Source organism: Dendrobates tinctorius, unplaced genomic scaffold, assembly GCF_039654945.1.
Source record: "Dendrobates tinctorius isolate UK_male_01 unplaced genomic scaffold, ASM3965494v1 ptg000326l, whole genome shotgun sequence".
Taxonomy (NCBI): Eukaryota; Metazoa; Chordata; class Amphibia; order Anura; family Dendrobatidae; genus Dendrobates; species Dendrobates tinctorius.
This window is the reverse complement of record NW_027361993.1, coordinates 11,685,188-11,706,776: the sequence shown is the minus strand read 5'-3', so window position 1 is coordinate 11,706,776 and position 21,589 is coordinate 11,685,188. Positions and strand designations below refer to the sequence as shown.

The following is a 21,589-nucleotide window of genomic DNA, read 5'->3' as shown; positions in this document are numbered from 1 at the left end:
TTAAGTCTGCTTGCAAAGTGTTTTGATCCATGTGTCGCGCATTTTTTTTCTCGCACTCATTGACTTTCATTGGCGAGTCTCAGCTGTTTTACACTACCATATGCAGCATGCTGTACACTTTTCCTCACCCCAATTCCAGGTGGGGAAAAACTCAGATGAAACCTACCTTAGTGAATAACATTGGTGCGAGTGTAATGCGATTTATTCTCTCATTGACGATTTTATGCGCAGATATGAGCGAACCCTTATCTTCACTTTCTCCAGGCCTGATTCAGTCCCCTGTATTGTCCTCTCTGTTTTGGGAACTAGTGTTTGACACAACTCTTTACACCATTGTCATCTCCACACAGACAAGAAACTTTGCATAAGGGGCCTGATGGTCCCGTCTGGCTGACAGACAAAGAAAACTTCATGAAGTATTCATTGCTCATATATTTAATGCATACAGCCCTGAATGTTTCATCAGGTCCTCTGTTGCTAGATGACTGGAAGAAACAGGGAAGTAAACAAATCTTCTATATGCCAAGGAGACCGGAATGTACCGAATGCGACTGTACTCCAAAAATGTTGGCATATAGCCTTAAGTAATAGGTGGGTCAATATCAAAGTAGCAAAGGAACCTGTAAATGCCCTCAATCACATTGGACTAAAGTCAGATTATATTTGGGGATCATCTGACGGTCGTGTGTATCGGGCCTCACGATTCTTCCCGACACATGATCTCCCATAGGGGAAAAGAATAGAGTCGACTGTCTGAAGTTATACTGTACAGCATTGAGCAGCATATGATGTATTGTAATACATGTAAGCTACAGATGAAGAATTAAGTTTTAATAAAAAAAAATTGTAGAAGTGTATTGTAATGTATTATATCACATAATATATGCAAGTAACTAAAACAACAACAACAACGTGAAAAGACGTGCTTGGCCCTTAAATCGGTACATTAGAAATTTGCATAACGGCGATTGAGCTTTTTTTTTACATGTAACTATATAACCCTGTTCATAACTTTAAAGATGACGTAAAGGATAGATTCACATGCTGCAGATTTTGCTGGAGAAATTTCTGTAAGTTTCCACTTATCTGAATTGAAATTTCAGAAATCCATGTGCTTGTTTCCAAAATGACCCTTTTCAGATGTATAAAACTGATGTAGAAATTTCTGTCACATGTGAATCCACACTAGACACTTCTTATAAACTCATCTACCGTAATATTGTAAGAGATGATGTGATCTTACCACTGTGAAGACGTGTTCTCCTAAAAATCATGAATAGAAAATGTTATTTTATGTTTTTACTGCAATTCGTAGCATAGAATAATATTGTATTAAAAATACTGGCATCTAAAAATCTAAAGCAACTTAATCTGTTAGTATTCTTCAGTGAGTGCTGAAAAAGTGAACACACTAAAGATGTCAATTACTGTCAGACCCAGTCTCAACCCAGTGGCCTTGTGGGTAAACCAGAATCGCAGAGTGCAAACATACACTCCTCAACACTGAAGTTGCTACTCCATGGAGGAAAAGTCATGAAATTATGGAATCACAGGAGCTGTTTTTCAACATGTGTTACTATGGCCTGCAGTGTCTCCGAACATGTCTCCCATAAAGCTTTAAAGATTGCAAAGGCAGCTGCCAGCAGCAGATCTTGATGATTTGCTTGTCCAAATGCATTAAAAATTTCTCAACTTGCTATTACTAACCTCACTGATAGTAACTAAGGAATGTAAGCATGGAGATTCTGCATATGGCTCTCACACTAAATACTGAATTAATCGAGATGTTTTAACAACTTTTATATATGTGGATGCAATATATAAGTGATGCTGTCTATTTCCCAGAAGATCAAATGATTAAAAATCCAATTTGTTGGTTCATTTTCTGTTGAACAATGCCTTAGAGTGGATCTGAAGCCAGATTTCACAATACGCTGCACAAATATCTTAGATCTTATGAGCCTGGTATACTTACTTTGAAAATCCATGTCAGAATGGTTGTATTGTATCATCCTTTTTGAAGGTTTTATCTTATTCTTCTCTCATTTAGCCTGATTGACAGCTGTCAGGCTATGTGCACACGCTGCGGTTTTTGCTGCGGATTTAGCCTCTGCGGATCCGCAGCAGTTCTGCAGATAGTGTACAGTACCATGTAAGTCTATGTGATTTACAATCCACTGTGCACATGCTGCGGTTTTTCCACTGCGGAAAAGCTGCGGTTTTGAATTCGCAGAAAGAATTGACATGTCACTTCTTTCTGCGGATTCCGCTGCGGTTTGCCACCTATTCCATTGTCCAGGTATCAAACCTCAGGGGGAATCCGCTGGCCAATCCGCAGGTAAAACCGCAGGTCATTTTATCTACGGTTTTACCTGTGGATCCGCAGATACAAATCTGCGGCTGAATCCGCAGCATGTGCACATAGCCTTAGTGTCCCCTTTCCTTGTTGAGACCTCCCGTTGTTCAGTACAAGCTGCAGCTGTCAGTCAGGCTGAATACTTTAGGACTCTCAATGTAACTAAACTTTTAGAATGATAATTTTTAATATTAGAATTATACCGTAAGTCTGACATGGATTGTCAGAGTAAGTATACCAACCTTATCAGGTCTAAGAAATCTATTTAATAATATATGCATTTTTTTATTGTGACAAGTCTGTTATGCTGACCCTTTCTGCAACAGTTGCCAGACCCCCTGCAATCACAGTAGTAAGATTCCCTGACTTGTGAGTAATCTATTTCTTCTTTACTATTATAAATTAACAAGATAGGGTATCAATACTTGATTTTGTAATTTTGCTGCTGTACCTGATATTGGCCAGTAGGGGCATATTAACCCAAACAGTATCATTATAAAGAGTAATTTCTAATATACTCATCATAGACTTACCATTTTGGTGTTTCTTCTTTCTCTTGTGCTTGTAAATAAGAAGACCGCCACATGGTAGGAGAAGAAGCAGGAAGGCCCCAGTCAATATGTATGCCACTGACATTGCTAAATAAATAACAACATGTTATTAATGCAAAATTCTGTATAGCTATAGAGAGCAGAAACAACAATCTATCTGTCAGCAGCCACCACTAGAGGGAGCTTTACTGCAGACTGTTATTATTGAATTCACTCTATACATAGTATGCAGTAAACTCTTAGGCTCCCTCTGGTGGTGGCTGCAGGCATTCCACATTTTGCCGTACAGAAATAAAATGGGATGCTATCTATCAGATATATCCCATCTGTTTGACTTACTTGATTTAACTGGTACACACACAGGTGAGCAGCTCGAATTTGCAGCTTCACATTGTTTATCTGATCTGAGGAGATTTAAAAAAAAAAAAAGTGTGTACCAAGTATGATAGTTACAGCAACATGGGTGAGATTACTTTGATCTGTATGTGCAAGCCAGCAACAAGAACCATATATGCTGAATTTAGATATGTTTAGGTTTTTCTCAAAAGGGTTTCAAAGGATTACAAAATTATGACAGCTTTCTCCTTGAGACAGCTCCACTATTGTGCACAGGCTGTGATTGGTATTGCAGTGCGGCAGAGCTGCATTACCCAGTGCAGCCACAGTTAAAAATGATGGTAAGCCTTATCTAATTTAATTTTCTCACATAAGACATTGGTAGCATGTTTCCATATGTCATCAATGATCAGTTGGGGGGTCTGGAAGCTGTGCCCTTCCTACCACCCACCCATGTACAAAACAAAGCGGAAGCAACCAATTATAGTCAGTGACCAACTTAGCCCAATTTCTCCTGCACTTTATTCTAACATTGGCTGCTGGCATAGAGGTTGGATTTCGAAGATGGCAAAAAGCCAATAATGTCTTAAAGGGAATCTGTCGCTAGGTTTTTGTTACCTAATCTGAGGCATAGAGCCTGATTCCAGGGATGTGTCACTTACTGGGCTGCATTCTGAAGTTTGAATAAAATCACTGTTTTATCAACAGGAAATTATCACTGGCGGACTAGTAAACCTGCTGCCATGTAGTCCTCTATATTCATGAGCTCGGTATAACCCCGCCCCCACTACTGATTGGCAGATTTCTGTATAGATTGTACCTGGGCAGAGAGCTACCAATCAGTGATGTGGGTGGGGTTATACAGAGCTCAGCATTCAAAGAACTGGTAGATTTACAGCAGGTAAAACAGTGATTTTATAAAAATGACAGCATGCAGCCCTCTAAGTGATACATCACTGGAATTGGGGTCTCTGCCTCTACATCATGTTACTCTCAGACTGGGTAGTAAAAACCTGGTGACAAATTCCCTTTGAGTGGGAAATCATCTTTGGGCTCAGACCTCAGGTATTTTCTATTCTTGTGCAAGAGACAACTTAAAAGTTTGGTGGAGGGGTCTTGGTTGTGAGCTTTTCATGTTTAGGGACCTCTAATTTCATTCTGTCGTGTACAATTTTTATTCATAGAATCATAGAATCGTAGAATCGTAGAGTTGGAAGGGACCTCCTGGGCCATCTGGTCCAACCCCCTGCTCAAAGCAGGATTCGCTAAATCATCCCAGTCAGATGTCTGTCCAGCCTCTGTTTGAAGACTTCCATTGAAGGAGGACTCACCACTTCTCGTGGCAGCTTGTTCCACTCATTGATCACTCTAACTGTCAAAAAGTTTTTTCTAATATCTAATCTGTGTCTCCTCCCATTCAGTTTCATCCCATTGCTTCTAGTTGTCATGATCCCAGTGCAGGTTTTAGAGCTGCACACCGGGGGTTAATGTCTGAGCTCTGTGCAGGTTTTGACCTGCACACTTGGGGTTAATGATTGTGGCCTCTTTCTGGTTCTGGGAGAGCTTCATAAACCCCTGGGTAGCTTCAATCCCTGCCAGTTATACTTCTGCCTTTGGCCGAGTGTACTGACCCCCGTGTGCCTGTGTGTTGCTATAGCTTGTTTATATGGTTCTGACCCGATTCTGTTTCCCGTTGTGAGTTTGCCTGTTGATTTTGTACTGCGTTATTATCTGTGTATGACTCATTGCCTGTGACTTGACTACTCTCTGCTCGCCCCTCTTGTACCTTGCAACTATCTGTGTATGACTCATTGCCTGTGACCTGACTACTCTCTGCTCGCCCCTCTGGTACCTTGCAGCTATCTCTGTGTGTGACTCATTGGCTACGTCCTGACTATTCTCACTGTCTATGCCCCTTGGTAACTTTGTCTCGCAGTTACTCTGCTAGGAATTGTCTTGCAGCTCCTAGCTCTGTGGAGTTTAGGCCACGCCCCTAGCAGTCACGTGCTTCAGGTCCTGCGGGTGTGAAGTACACATCTACTCGGTTGCTGCCCGCTCCACAGGTAGCTTTGAGCACTGTTCGCTTTACTCAGGACACGCGCACTGGCTCAGTGAGCAAGTTCAGTGCGGTGTCTCTGACATTATAACTGGCCTACAAATTTTTTTCTCTCCTCACTTCTGCAGCATGGACCCAATGTATGCTTTATCTGAGCAGGTGAAAAGCTTGACTCAGTCACTGCAGAAGCTTAGTTTGGAACACCAAGCTCTGGCCCAGTCCCAATGGCGGGTTGAGGACTCAGTTCAGGGGGTACTTTCCACAGGCTTCCAGCAGGTGGGGAATAGAGATGTAATTTTAGTCCCACCTGAATCCCCGGTTAAATTGCCAGATATATTTTCTGGTAACAAGGATGAGTTCAGGGCATTTAAGGAGGGCTGTAAGCTTTTTTTTTTTTTTCTTTGAGACCCCGCTCCTCTGGGGATGAGAAACAGAGGGTGGGGGTGGTGATGTCCCTGCTTAGGGGGTCCCCACAAGCCTGGGCATTCTCGCTTTCCTCTTCTGCCCCTGAGAGAATGTCTGTGGATGCATTTTTTGAAGCCTTAGGGCTTATTTATGATGAGCCTGATAGAGTGCGGTTGGCTGAGGACAAAGTGATGAGTGTCTGTCAGGGGGAGCACTCGGCCGAATGGTTCTGTACTGAATTCAGACGATGGGCAGCGGAGATTTCCTGGAGTGATGCCGCCCTTCGGGGGCTGTTCCACAGAGGCCTGTGTGAACGTCTGAAGGATGCTTTGGCACTCCATCCTCCGCCTGACTCCCTGGAGGATGCCATGGTCCAAGCGGTTCGCATGGATCACAGGCTGCGGGCTAGAGGCATTATGCAACGGGAATCGCCCTTATTCTTCAGTGGAGATGAGACCCAGACTCTTCCTATGGCTATGGAGGTGAGCGCTGTCACCTGTGAGGGAAAGGAAAGAAGACGCCGCCGGGAAAAGCAGTTGTGCTTCTATTGTGGGAAGTCTGGACATTGGAAGAAGGACTGCCCCTCCTGTCCGTCATCCTCCAAGATGGCGGGAAACGACTAGGTCTGGGTAGTAATCGAGGAGGCTACCCAGACCTTCAGGTACAATTTTCCTCATGTGCAAAAATGGTGCTGCAGGTGGAACTGGAACTTGGTTATGGTCCTGTTCAGACTACTGCTTTTATTGACTGCAGTTTGGCTGTGAACCTGATTGATACCAAGGTTATGACTCTTAATAAGATAGGGACAGTCAGGCTTCATGATCCTCTTAAACTTGTGGCAATTGACTCATCTCCTCTTACCCAAGATGGTATCTGTTGCAGGTCTGAACTTTTTTCTCTTAAAGTGGGTTCCACTCATGTGGAGAAACTAAGTTGTCTGGTGCTAGATAACTTGCCTGCAGGACTGGTACTGGGGATGCCTTGGCTTCAACGCCATAATCCTACCATTGATTGGGTTACAGGGGAAATCACTCAATGGGGATGCAATAATAAATGTGGTAACCGGGGACATCTTGTTAACGCTGTTAAATCCGTGTCTGTGTCGTCTGTCGATCTGGAAGGTATTCCGGAGTACCTGAAAGATTTCGAAGACGTTTTTTCCGAAAGTGAGGCTGAGGCGCTGCCACCATATAGACCCTATGATTGTGCCATTGATTTAGTACCCGGAGCCAAGTTACCTAAGGCTCGATTGTTCAATTTGTCTGGGCCTGAGCGCCAAGCCATGAAGGAGTACATAGCTGAGAGTCTACGCAAAGGGCATATCAGGCCTTCTGTGGCAGCAGGGTTCTTCTTTGTGAAGAAAAAAGATGGTGGTTTGCGGCCGTGCCTAGACTTTCGGGAACTGAACAAGATAACGGTTAGGAACTCTTACCCGCTTCCCCTCATCCCAGACTTATGTAACCAGTTAGCTGGGGCCCAATGGTTCTCCAAGTTAGATCTGCGGGGGGCCTACAATCTGATAAGGGTTCGGGAAGGGGACGAGTGGAAAATGGCATTCCTCACATCAGAAGGACTCTTTGAGAACCTGGTAATGCCATTTGGGTTAACTAATGCACCCGCTATTTTCCAAAATTTCATCAATGTTGTGTTTTCTGATCTGATAGGCCGTTTTGTTATTATTTATTTGGATGATATTTTGGTGTATTCCCCGGACAGTCAATCTCACTTGCAACATCTAAAGACAGTTCTCCAGAGACTCAGGGAGAACCAATTGTTCGCCAAATTGGAAATATGTTTATTTTTTGTACAGGAGCTGTTTTTTTTGGGGTTCATTGTGTTCTGTGAGGGGTTTCGTATGGATCCTAAGAAGGTGCTGGCGATCGCTGACTGGGTTCAGCCTCGAGATCTCAAGGGGCTCCAGCGCTTCTTAGGATTTGCGAACTATTACCGGAGATTCATTAAAGGTTTCTCACAACTGGTGAAACCACTCACGGATCTTACCCAGAAGGGAGCTGATGTAAAAAATTGGTCTGTACTCGCTAAGGAATCCTTCTCAGCGATTAAGAAATGTTTCATGTCTGCCCCGGTGTTGGTGCAACCTGACCCGTCCAAACCATTCATTGTGGAGGTGGATGCTTCTGAAGTGGGGGTGGGGGCTGTGCTGTCCCAGGGTCCGGCCACCCTTACCAATCTCAAACCCTGTGCCTTCTTCTCCACGAAGTTCTCTTCAGCTGAGAAAAACTATGATGTAGGAAATAGAGAACTTCTTGCGGTCAAGCTGGCGTTTGAGGAATGGAGGCACTTTTTGGAAGGGGCGGCTCACCCTATCACGGTTGTCACGGATCACAAAAATTTGGCATACCTTGAATCTGCTAAGAGGCTTACTCCTAGACAGGCCCGTTGGTCCCTTTTTTTTTTCACGATTTCAGTTCTCAATTACTTTTCGACCGGGGTCCAAAAATGTTAAAGCGGATGCCCTGTCCAGAAGTTTTGATCCAGTGTCTCCCCCTGAGCCGCCGTCCTCCATTCTTCCCCCAGGGGTGGTAGTGGCGGGGGTCTCAACTGAGTTGGAACAAGAAATCCTAAGGGCTCAGGCCCTAGCTCCGGCAACCAGGCCAAGCGATAAACTGTTTGTTCCAGATTCATTGCGGCCTAGACTTCTGCAGGAGTTTCATGATTCTAGGCTGAGTGCTCATCCAGGTATCACGGCCACTAGAGAGGCAGTAGCCAAGGGTTTTTGGTGGCCTTCATTAAGGTCCGATGTCAAGGAATTTGTTTCTGCTTGTGACATATGTGCCCGTTCCAAAAGCTCGCATAACCGACCGGCTGGGGAACTCATACCTTTGCCGGTTCCTGATAGGCCATGGACTCATCTTTCCATGGATTTTATTACCGGCCTTCCACCTTCCAGGGGCAATACCGTGATCTGGGTGGTGGTGGATAGGTTTTCTAAACAGGCCCATTTCATTCCCTTGGCAGCATTACCTTCAGCAGAAACGTTGTCAAGATTGTTTGTGCAGCATGTGGTCCGATTGCATGGGGTACCCCTGAATTTTGTGTCTGACAGAGGTGTGCAGTTTGTGGCCAAATTTTGGAGGGCGTTCTGTATCAAATTGGGCATCTCACTCTCCTTCTCGTCGGCATACCACCCGGAGAGTAATGGTCAGACAGAACGCACCAATCAATCCCTGGAACAAATTCTCAGGTGTCTGACCTCCACCAGACAGGAGGATTGGTGTGATGCGTTACCGTTGGCTGAATTCACTTTTAACAACCGGGTGAGTCAGTCCACCAACATGTCCCCATTCCTGATTAACTATGACTTTAATTCGCATTTTGGGGAGTTTTCTCGGGTGGACTCCGGTTGTCCAGGAGCAGAGGGGTCCGTTCTACGGTTAAAAAACCTCTGGGCTGAAGTCCGGCGTAATATCTCTCGAGCCCAGGGGAGATACAAATATTTTGCGGACAAAAAGAGAGCCTCGGGAGACATGTTTCAGGTGGGAGAGAAGGTTTGGCTCTCCACGCGTAACATCAACTTAAAGGTACCATCAGTTAAGTTGGGACCAAAGTTCATTGGTCCGTACGAGATTATGGAGATAGTCAACCCTGTGGCGTATAGGTTGCGTCTCCCCGCCTCCTTAAAAATATCTAATGTGTTCCATAAGTCTCTGTTGAAACCAGCAGGATCTGTCAAAGAGAACTCTGAGACTGTTGTTCCTCCAGTGCTGGTGGAGGGTCAATTGGAGTATGAGGTTGGACATATTGTGGACTCTCGGCGGGTGTGCCGCTCTTTGCAGTACCTGGTCCACTGGAAGGGATATGGACCAGAAGAGCGCTCATGGGTCCCTGCTCGCTCAGTACATGCAGATCGCCTGGTTCAGGCGTTCCATGCCAAGTACCCGGGGAAGCCTGGGGGTCCAGAGGCCCCCCGTTGAGAGGGGGGTACTGTCATGATCCCAGTGCAGGTTTTAGAGCTGCACACCAGGGGTTAATGTCTGGAGCTCTGTGCAGGTTTTGACCTGCACACTTGGGGTTAATGATTGTGGCCTCTTTCTGGTTCTGGGAGAGCTTCATAAACCCCTGGGTAGCTTCAATCCCTGCCAGTTATACTTTTGTCTTTGGCCTAGTGTGCTGACCCCCGTGTGCCTGTGTGTTGCTATAGCTTGTTTATATGGTTCTGACCCGATTCTGTTTCCCGTTGTGAGTTTGCCTGTTGATTTTGTACTGCGTTATTATCTGTGTATGACTCATTGCCTGTGACCTGACTACTCTCTGCTCGCCCCCTTTGGTACCTTGCAGCTATCTCTGTGTGTGACTCATTGGCTACGTCCTGACTATTCTCACTGTCTATGCCCCTTGGTAACTTTGTCTTGCAGTTACTCTGCTAGGAATTGTCTTGCAGCTCCTAGCTCTCTGGAGTTTAGGCCACGCCTCTAGAAGTCACGTGCTTCAGGTCCTGCGGGTCTGAAGTACACATCTATTCGGTTGCTGCCCGCTCCACAGGTAGCTTTGAGCACTGTTCGCTTTACTCCGGACACGCGCACTGGCTCAGTGAGCAAGTTCAGTGCGGTGTCTTTGACACTAGTCTTTCCTTGTGCAAATGAGAATAAAGTTGATCCTTCTACAATGTGACAGCCCTTTAGATATTTGTAGACAGCAATTAAGTCTCCTCTCAGTCTTCTCTTTTGCAAACTAAACATTCCCAAATCCTGCAACCTTTCCTCATAAGACAGGGTTTGCAGACCGGTCACCATTCTGGTCGCTCTTTTCTGAACTTGCTCCAGTTTGTTGATGTCTTTTTTAAAATGTGGTGCCCAAAACTGGACACAATATTCCAGATGAGGTCTGACCAAAGAGGAGTAGAGGGAAATAATGACTTCACGTGATCTAGACTGTATGCTTCTGTTAATACATCCTAGAATTGCATTTGCCTTTTTTGCTGCTGCATCACACTGTTGACTCATATTCAGTCTGTGACCTATTAGTATACCCAAGTTTTTTTCACATGTGCTGTTGCTTAGGATAGAGCCCTGTGGTAGCCCACTTGAGACATTCTTCCGACTGGATGTGCAGCCATTTACGACCACTCTTTGGGTCCGATCACTAAGCCAGTTATGAATCCACCTAACAGTTGCATTGTCCATTCCATACTTAGACATTTTTTCAATAAGGATTGTATGAGATACTTTATCAAATGCTTTGCTGAAGTCAAGATATACTATATCTACAGCATTTCCTTGATCCACCCAATCAGTGATTCCGTCATAGAAGGAAATTAAGTTAGTCTGACATGACTTTTTAGTTACAAACCCATGCTGACTCTGTTTAATCACTTCATTCTTATCCAGGTATTGACATACATGTTGTTTAATAATTTGTTCAAAGATCTTTCCTGGTATAGAAGTCAGACTCACCGGCCTACATACACACATTTCTGGTTGCTTTCTGTTTCCTTGTGCAATGAGTTGTTCTTTTGGACCAAAGCTTGACATGGGGGAAAACCTGACTGACCTGCAACTGCCACAAAAATATCTATACACTCAATCAGCTTAAAAGGAACCTATCAGAAGATTCTTGCTATGTAATCTGAGAGCCGCATGATATAAGGACTGAGACACTGATGCCAGTTATGTGTCACTTACTGGGCTGCTTGATGCAGTCTTGATAGAATCCCTTTTTTCTCTGCTGTAGATGTAGCAGATCTATGCTGAACTCCGTGTAACTACACCCACACCAACAATTGGCAGCTCTCTTTGTACACTGTGCATTAGTGGGGGCGGGGTTACACAGAGTAGCCTGACTGTCAAGCATTTGACATCTAGTCTGACAGTGATAATCTGCTGATAAACCATCAGAAACTACAGCAAGCTTTTAAGTAAGTGGCACATCGCTGAAATCAGGCTCTCTGCCCCTACATTATGCTGCTCTCAGCTTACAAAGCAAAAAGCTGCTGAAAGATTCCCTTTAAAGCAAATGTGCCATTGGAAAATATCCTATTGTTTAAATCAGACTTTCGTGTCAAATGTATTTTTAAAAAATATTTGAGAATTGTGTTTTTTCCCATATGACTATATACATTAAAATAAAACTTAAAACTTTAAATTTTCACACTGGCCATTGGTCTTATTCTATCTAGACTGATGTTTCCTGTTTCAGAAATTTCACATGTACATTAGCAGCAATATGGCTCAGACTCTATATTTTGTACTGAAGCATCTAATGAGCGTATGCCAAGGTAATGTTGAAGATAGATGGAGCAGTATTAGCTGTGACATCACCTATTGTAACTGGTCATCCTTGTTATCAGCTTTGTTACAGAGGTGTTATCTGTCATTGAAATCCTGCCTCTAATGATAAAGAGCCTGCTTAAAACTCTGCTTGAAAGGCAGGATGTGAGTCGAAATTATCCCCAGTGGCCAGTGTGAAAATTGGAAGATTACTAATTTTGTTTTTTTATTAATGTATGATCATGATATGGCAAAAAAAAAATCTGAAAAATAATACATGTATATCAAAAATGTGACTTAAACAACAGGTCATTTCTTGATGTTACATTCCCAAGGAAAGTTTTAGACAAATGTGTTACAGACACATTTGTGTGCCCGCATTTCAGATGCAAGTCCCAGTCCTAAGATCTCAGTTAGGGATCTTAGGCCAACAGCGTTAGGGCTGGGTCACACTTGTGAGAAACTCGCACGAGTCTCACGTCTCAATACCCAGCACTGCCCCCGTCACTCGAACCGGAGCGCTCAGCTGCCTTGAAAGACATGCAGCCGCACACTCCGGTCCTGAGTGCCGGCGGCAGTGGCGGGTATTGAGAAGCGAGACTTGTGTGAGTTTCTCACAAGTGTGACCCCGGCCTAAATGTGAATATGCTTTTCATACACTCATCTGTAATAGTCTTAAAGGGAACCTGTCACGTTGTACCTGTAGTCAGCTCTGTGGCCAGTACGGTATAGAAAATGAGAAACGGAGCAGAATGATATGGATATTTAGAAAATATTCACAATAGTTTTTGCATTTTATTTATTGGAAATTAATGGTGTTTGGTATGTGTGAGTCCAGTGGGCGGGCCTACTACTGATTGACAGTATTCCCTTTATGATTGTGCCTGCAGAGATAGCTGTCAATCATTTCAATAAATAAAACACAAGTTTTACTGAAACTTTTCTACCAAAAATGTCTATCAATCAGATCAGCTCCTCCTGCCCTATAACATCCTGCCTGCAGATCACATTTTTTACATCACTGGTTCGACACAGTTTATATGTTACATAATAATACTTATCCCTTACTGAGGACAGGCCTGACATTCATTCTTGTCTTCATAGAAACCAGGCAAGCAGTCGCCACACTGAGTATTGTTTGTTGTTGTGCCTATAGGGACAAATATATATGAATATTTGATATACATAGATTTGTGGCTCCATCTGATGACTGACAGTTTGAGTTTATAAATGTAATTTGTTGGTCCTCTATAGCCACCCACACAGACGACAACATACATTAACCTGATCTTCACCCACCTCTGCCCCCTATCTAACCTCACTTCTCCCCCTATCTGAACACCATCTACTTGCATTCTCTTCCCTGTCCTTGTGGGGAAGGTGACTTGACGGACGGACTTGACTGGAAGTAGGAGGGAGCGGTTGGTGCTCTATGGACGGAGATTGACAAAGACAGCAGGGAGATAGCTGGGAAAGACAGACAAGAGAGTGCAGTACCTAGAAATGACCACAAGTTGGCAGGGGGGAGTAGTTCAGTACTCAACAGCAGCTTAGGGCTTGAGAAACGCTTAGTCATGGGGGGCGGGGAGATAGGAACCCAGGAGGGGAATTCCCGGTGAGAGAGGGGATAAATAGGACTGGTTGGGGTTCCAGGCAGGCTAGTCCCGGGAGGAGCTCGGCAGAAGACAGAGAACAGCGAAGAGCTCGACCAGGGGACTGACAGGAAAGAGACAGTCAGGGGGGTGGCCCTGACCCGACGGACCGCAGGACAGACGAGGCCCCGGGGGTACCGATTGGACGACGACCTTGAGCAGGTGAAGCGCTGGCGGTAGATTGGTCTAAGGCTGGTTTCACATTCGCGCTTTTTAAGCGCACGCACGGCCGGGGGTAGCTCCGCCCCCGAGCCGGCTCTCTGCCCGGCGTGCCCGCCCCTTCCTTGTAGCGCCGCCTCCTAGCGCACAGCGGCGCCTGCGATCGGCGCACCCTATCTTTAGCATAGGGTGCGCAGATCGTGCGCAGGCCGTGCGCTAGTTGCGCTTTGACCTGCGCTGCGCACTTTTGACGGTGCGCCGTGCGCGCCAAAATCCGAAAAGTTTGATTTTGGCGCGCACGGCGCACCGTCAAAAGTGCGCAGCGCAGGTCAAAGCGCAACTAGCGCACGGCCTGCGCACGATCTGCGCACCCTATGCTAAAGATAGGGTGCGCCGATCGCAGGCGCCGCTGTGCGCTAGGAGGCGGCGCTACAAGGAAGGGGCGGGCACGCCGGGCAGAGAGCCGGCTCGGGGGCGGAGCTACCCCCGGCCGTGCGTGCGCTTAAAAAGCGCGAATGTGAAACCAGCCTAAGACAGCCCCAGCGAAAGATCCGCGAAGGACGTTACTTTGACTGGAGGAAAGGTGCAGGTACCCGGGCCTGGAGATGGAGAACTGTAAAGAGGCTGCGGTGCGTGGTTGTGGTCGTCAGGAGGATGACGAATAAAATCCGGAACTGTTACAACTAGTGTTGAGCATTCCGATACCGCAAGTATCGGGTATCGGCCGATATTAGCGGTATCGGAATTCCGATACTGACTTCCAATACTTTTGTCATATCGGATACCGGAATCGGAAGTTCCCATCATGCTATGAGCCTGCTTGCTTTGATTAAGCCAATGGGAATCCTCCGAAGTGTGGGCACATCCTGTTAGGCATGTAGGCATGTTAACTATTGGCATGGCTGTGATTGGCTGCCGAAATGATGTCATGATGCACTATAAAAGCCACCGCAGCCGCCATTTCTGGTTCACTCTGCTGTGAATTCAGTTAGGGACAGGCTGCTGTAGAAGACTGTGAGGGACAGTTAAAAATAGCGATTCCACCAAACATCTAGTGCTTTACCCAGGCTACATAAACCACCACTGTAGCCTTCTTTGCCCTAGCAGCAGTGTTCACAGCTGTCTGCAAGGGCTGTGTGAGTGCAGCTCACGCTGTGGAGTGGGTCCTGCAGCCACGTCAGGTTGTAGGCTGCCCAGCGTGCCTCACTGCTGCCTCATACATCTTTTAATTTTTGAGCTGCATTTTTTACATAATTTCAATCTAGTGTGCTTCCATCCGTATCCATATACGTTGGTTGCAAACACTAGTAGTAGACAGCGGAGCCTTTCTGCAGCCTTTCAGTGCTAGTGTCCACTTTGCTGCACTGTTCACGGCTGTCTGAGAGGTCTCTGATTGTGTGTGAGTGCAGCTCACGCTGAGTAGTGTGTCCTGCAGCTACGTCTGGTTGTAGGACGCTCAGCGTGCGTCAGTGCCTCACACATATTTTTATTTGAGTGCAGCTCATTTTTTCTTCTATTAGTGTGCATCCATCCGTCTCCATCTACGGTGGTTGCAAACACTATATAGGAGTACACAGCAGAGCCTTTCTGCAGCCTGTCAGTGCCAGTGCCCACTTAGCTGCACTGTTCACGGCTGTCTGAGAGGTCTCTGACTGTGTGTGAGTGCAGCTCACGCTGAGTAGAGTGTCCTGCAGCTACATCTGGTTGTAGGACGCTCAACGTGCGTCACTGCCTCACACATATTTGTCTTTGAGTGCAGCTCATTTTTTCTTCTCCTATTAGTGTGCATCCATCCGTATCCATCAACATTGGTTGGTTGCAAACACTATATAGGAGTAGATAGAGGAGCCTTTTTTTTCTGGCTTGTGCCCTGCCGGCGCAGCCAGATTAGTATTACCCAATTTTGTTGGAGCCTCATCTTTTGCATTGTAGGTTACCTGCCTGTATTGTAATGGCTCCAAAAAGTTGGTGATACTATCAGTTTCAATTCTTTGTTCACATACTTTGAGTTTGTTTCCAACAAAGAAACCACAAAAAAAGTTCACCAAACACTACATTTGGAACTTGTGTAGGCCACATCAGCTCCTATTAAAGTGTAGTCCACACACACACACTTCATAAAATTAGTGTTTCTTGTACCTGTAACCAGCTGTTCAGGAATAAGCACACTAAGGCCCCCCTTTGTACTTTTCTGCCTATCTTAAGCAGTCTGGCAAGATGAAGAAGGCAGGGAGTAAGGCGTGTGGGCGTGGAGTTTCAGCAGGGAGAGGATGTGGGGATTCTGCAGGTAGAGGACGTGGGGATTCTGGGCCTGCTGCGGGCACCAGTGGATCAGCATCCCCCAGTTTTAGCAGGCAACAGTCCTTTATGCGCAGCTTTGTAGGACCTCAACGTACCCCACTGCTGCGGGAGGAACAAATTGAAGCCGTTGTCGGATGGATGGCAGCTAACGCATCGACTTCAATTACTTCCACAGCCTCTCAGGACCAGAGCACCAAAGAGCAACCATCTGTCTCTTCACCACCTGCCAAAGTGCCCAGGCAGTCAGAGAGACATGGACAGGAGCCATCACAGTCTCTACTTCTGTTCTCGGAATCTGTTGGCTTGGAAAGAGGGGGCCAGCCAAGCAGCATTCCTGAATGTGAAGAAGAGGGAGTATGCAGTGATGCGCAACTTCTTTGTCCCTCTGAATCTGAAGAGGCGAGTGGGCCAGTGCCTATGGTCAGCACACCTCAGTACGCATCAGATGATGACGAGACTCAGTTGCCACTTTCTGGTGCATACGGTGCTGGCGAGACAACCCCGGAGAAGCAGCTGTTTGAAGAGGGGAGGGAAGATGATGAGGTCCTTGACCCATCATGGCGTGAGGAACAGGAAGGTGGTGGGAGCAGCTCGGAGGAAGAGATTCCCCTACCGGCCAAAACAGGAGGCAGAGGGAGGGGGAAGACTTGGTTGCCTGTACCCTCCACTTCGGCACCCGTTAGGAGCATTCCTCATTCCAAAGGCAAAACGGGCGCTCCCAAGACTTGCAGTGCGTGGTCCTTTTTTGACACAGTTGCAGATGACATTTGCTTTGTCAAATGCAAGCTGTGTCATCAGAAAGTCAAAAGAGGGAGAAATGTCAGCAACCTCAATACCACAAATATGTGGAAACATGTGCGCACCAAGCACGAGTTGGAGTTGCAGAGACACCCTGAAGACGTAGGCCAACGTACAGCATCACCTACCACCTCTTCAGTTCGTGTTGAGGCCTCTTCCTCCAGCTCACACACTGCTGGTTCGGCTTCCTCACAGGATCGCCAAGGAAGAACCTCTGCCACTGTTGTCCGGAGACCCTGTCAGATTCCACCCATAGCAGCACGTTCCCATCCATCACAGCCATCGGTAGCACAGGCATGGGATAAAAGGCGCCCTTACTCGGCAAACCATCCCCGAGCACAGTCTCTGAATGCTTGCATTGCCAAACTTCTGGCAGTTGAAATGCTGTCATTCAGGCTGGTGGACACTGACACCTTCCGGGACTTAATGGCATTGGCAGTCCCCCAATACAACGTGCCCAGCCGCTTTTATTTCAGCAGGCGAGCCGTCCCTGCCCTGCAGAAACATGTTGAGGGCAAAATAAAACATGCGCTACTAAACAACGTTAGTAGCAAGGTCCACCTGACCACCGATGCGTGGACCAGTAACCATGGACAGGGACGATACCTTTCCCTCACTGCCCACTGGGTCAATGTTGTGGAGCCGGTTACAGATCTGGAGAGTGGCGCTGTACGTGTTCTTCCAACGCCACGGATTGCAGGACTCCAGTCTGTACACATAGACTCCTCCTCTTACTCAAGTTCCTCAGAAACAGCAGAGCAGGAGCCTGTTACGACCGATATGAGCACAGCCGTGGCCAAACGTCAACAGGCTGTACTCAAATTAATTTCTTTGGGGAATCGAAGCCACACAGCGCAGGAGCTCTGGAATGCTATCAAGCAGGAGAGCGATGTGTGGTTTGGGCCAGCGAATCTCCAGCCGGGCTTGGTAGTGTGTGACAATGGCCGAAATCTGGTGGCAGCTCTTGGCCTAGGCAACCTCACACACATCCCATGTCTGGCACATGTGCTTAACTTGGTCGTGCAGAGCTTTCTGAGGGACTATCCGGATCTTGATGCACTGTTGCACAAGGTCCGCATAGAGTGCGCTCACTTGCGGCGTTCCAGCACGGCAAGATCGCGCCTCGCTGCTCTGCAGTGACGATTTGGCCTTCCGGAACATCGCATCATATGTGACCTACCCACCCGGTGGAATTCAACGTTATATATGTTGGAGCGGTTGTGTGAGCAGCAGGCAGCAGTCATGGAGTACCAGCTGCATCAGGCGCAAACAAGTCGCACTGTGCGCCGTTCACACTTCAGCACCATTGAGTGGGCCTCTATGAAGGACATCTGCCTCGTTTTGCGTGCCTTCGATGAATCCACGCGGATGGCGAGTGCAGATGATGCACTAGTCAGCATGACTGTCCCCCTTATCTGCCTGCTTCAACAAACACTGCAAGCACTAAGGGATGAGGTTTCGGAAGAGGTGGAGGATGAGGAGTCCCAAATGCCATCTGCTTCTGGACAGTCTGCGCTACGTGTTTCCTCACAAAGGCCTAGGCAGGGGACACTTTATGAGGAGGAGTCGATGGAGGAGGAAGACATCTCTCCAGAGGAGGGAGGTACACAAACCTCTACTCAGTATGTACAGCGAGGGTGGGGTGATGCAGAGCAGGCCGAGGTCACGCCTCAAACAGGGGACAGCGGTTCTTTGGCAGTTGGGAGTCTGCAGCACATGGTTGATTTCATGCTGCAGTGCCTGAGAAACGACCGCCGCATCGCCCACATTCTCGTCTCGGCTGATTATTGGGTGTACACCCTCCTAGATCCTCGCTACTGGGACAGCGTACAAAGGCTCATACCAACGTTGAACCGGGATCGTAAACTGCGGGAGTACGAAGAGTCACTGGTGCAGTCCATAATGTTTTCCATTCCACCCGACAGCATTGTTGCTAGTGCTTTACAAAGCAGCTCTGTGCGTCGAGGCAGTGGAGGAAACTCTGCACAAAGAGGGAGCAGAGGCAGCGCCGCAGCACAAGGCAAGACCACTATGGCCCAAATGTGGCAAAGTTTTGTGTGTCCACCACAATTGTCTACACCATCAGCGACGCCTCGAGTCAGCAGGAGGCAACGCTTCCGTCAGATGGTGTCAGACTACATGTCTTGCCCTGTCGCTGTAATCCCAGATGGCTCTTCCCCTTCAAGTTTTGGGTCTCTAAGCTGGATACATGGCCAGAGCTTAGCCAGTATGCATTGGAGGTGCTGGCTTGCCCTGCTGCCAGTGTATTATCGGAACGCGTCTTTAGTGCCGCAGGTGGTGTACTAACAGACCGTCGCACGCGACTATCTTCCGATAATGTTGACCGGCTGACTTTTCTGAAAATGAACAAGGCCTGGATCTCCAAAGACTTTGCCATTCCTCTTACAGACTAAATTAGTGGTTGGCAACTGTATCCAGGTCTGCTGGTGTGTTCATTTTTCTACCACCTGAACTATAATCCCTGTGCTTCAACACAGCCAGTTGTCGCTCAGATGTGTCGTCTGCACAGAGAAACACACTAGCTCCTGTGTTAGTGGGGTTCAGTAACGCCAGCTGATCCCCTGCTGTGTGGACGGCAAAGTCACCAGCTCCATCAACATTCAAACCACTACTGATTTTTAACCGTGCCCAACTTAGGTCTCTGGCTCCACTGTCTCTACTATTTCCCCTGGCCTCCAACCCCGCCATCTACATCTCTGAAGTGGCGTCAGCACAATCTACACTTGTTCCTGTGGCTCAGTCCCATCAGTTTATCCCCTGATGTGTGTCCGGCAAGGTCTCCTTCTCTGTCCACATTCCCATAACCAGTAGTGGGAATGAGGACAGAGCTGGCGAACTTGCCGGACAAACATCAGGGGATCAACTGACGGGACTGAGCACCAGTAACACAGGAACAAGTGTAGATTGTGCTGACGCCACTTCAGAGATGTAGCTGGCGGGGTTGGAGGCCAGGGTAAATAGTAGAGACAGTGGAGCCAGAGGCCTAAGTGGAGCATGGTTAGAATCAGTAGTAGTCAACAACCTCCATAAAAACCGCTGCCCATTGGCCTCTGCATGCGGCATGAGTAATCCTGGGCTCCAACAGCGTCAGTTGGTGTTCAGAAGTGTCGTCTCCACAGAGCCAAACACATTCGTTCAAGTGTTAGTGGGGTTCAGCACTGCCAGCTGTTCCCCTGCTGTGGAGATGGCAAGTCTCCTGCTGCCTACACCTGCCAAAATCCAGTAGGCCCCAGCCTGCTCCACGCCTGATCCTGGGCTCCAACAGCGTCAGTTGGTGTTCAGAAGTGTCGTCTCCACAGAGCCAAACACATTCGTTCAAGTGTTAGTGGGGTTCAGCACTGCCAGCTGTTCCCCTGCTGTGGAGATGGCAGTCTCTCCTGCTGTCTCCGCATTCCAAAGACAGTAGGCCTCTGCCTACACCCTCCTATTTCCTGGGCTTCAACACAGCCAGTTGTAGCTCGGAAGTGCCGTCCACACGGAAAGAGACACTTGCTCCCGTGTCTCAGTGGGGTTCAGTAACGCCAGCTGATCCCCTGCTGTGTGGATGGCAGTCTCTCCTGCTGTCTCCGCATTCCAAAGACAGTAGGCCTCTGCCTACACCCTCCTATTTCCTGGGCTTCAACACAGCCAGTTGTAGCTCGGAAGTGCCGTCCACACGGAAAGAGACACTTGCTCCCGTGTCTCAGTGGGGTTCAGTAACGCCAGCTGATCCCCTGCTGTGTGGATGGCAGTCTCTCCTGCTGTCTCCGCATTCCAAAGACAGTAGGCCTCTGCCTACACCCTCCTATTTCCTGGGCTTCAACACAGCCAGTTGTAGCTCGGAAGTGCCGTCCACACGGAAAGAGACACTTGCTCCCGTGTCTCAGTGGGGTTCAGTAACGCTAGCTGATCCCCTGCTGTGTGGATGGCAAAGTCTCCTGCTGCCTACACAGTCCTACTACTACTGATTTTTAACCGTGCTCCAATTAGGCCTGTGGCTCCACTGTCTCTCGTATTTCCCCTGTCCTCCAACCCTGCCAGTTACAGCTCCGAAGTGGCGTCTGCACAATCCACACTTGTTCCTGTGTTACAGGTGTTCAGTCCGGTCAGTTAATCCCCTGATGTGTGTCCGGCAATGTCGCCTGCTCTGTCCACATTCCCATAACTGGGAATGTGGACAGAGCAGGCGACATTGCCGGACACACATCAGGGGATTAACTGACCGGACTGAACACCTGTAACACAGGAACAAGTGTGGATTGTGCAGACGCCACTTCGGAGCTGTAACTGGCAGGGTTGGAGGACAGGGGAAATACGAAAATCAGTGAAGCCACAGGCCTAAGTGGAGCTTGGTTAAAATTAGTAGAAGTCTACAACCGATCTTAAAATTTCTTCAATGCAGCCTCAGCCTGCTCCGTGCTTGTCCCTGGGCTTCAACACAGCCAGTTGTTGCTCGGAAGTGCCGTCTTCACAGAGTAAAACACTAGCTCCTGTGTTTGTGGGGTTCAGTAACGTCAGCTGTTCCCCTGCTGTTTTGATGGCAATCTGTCCTGCTGCCTCCCAATTGACAGCACATCAGGCCTCAGCCTGCTAAGTGCTTGTCCCTGGGCTCCAACATCGCCAGTTGCTGCTCATAACTGACTTTGGCACGGGTACTCCCTCCTGCACAGCTTGGTTCCAGCCCTGCCTGCTGTTTCCGGGAAGTGTCAATGTCAGTTTGCCACCCCAAGTTGCCATGTCGTGTTGCG

General features: G+C 47.5%; 1 protein-coding gene across 1 annotated transcript in view; it reads right to left on the bottom strand.

Moving 5' to 3' along the window:
- The window catches only part of TNFRSF25 (TNF receptor superfamily member 25), a 147,626-nt gene that overhangs the window by 6,365 nt on the left and 119,672 nt on the right, over positions 1-21,589 (bottom strand). Inside the window, exons 8-11 of the mRNA XM_073561689.1 lie at positions 13,000-13,081; positions 3,247-3,311; positions 2,890-2,994; positions 1,244-1,263 (exon numbers count right to left, since the gene is read on the bottom strand). Of these exons, the coding sequence (XP_073417790.1) occupies positions 1,244-1,263; positions 2,890-2,994; positions 3,247-3,311; positions 13,000-13,081 (272 nt within the window). The remainder of the gene's footprint in view (positions 1-1,243; positions 1,264-2,889; positions 2,995-3,246; positions 3,312-12,999; positions 13,082-21,589) is intronic.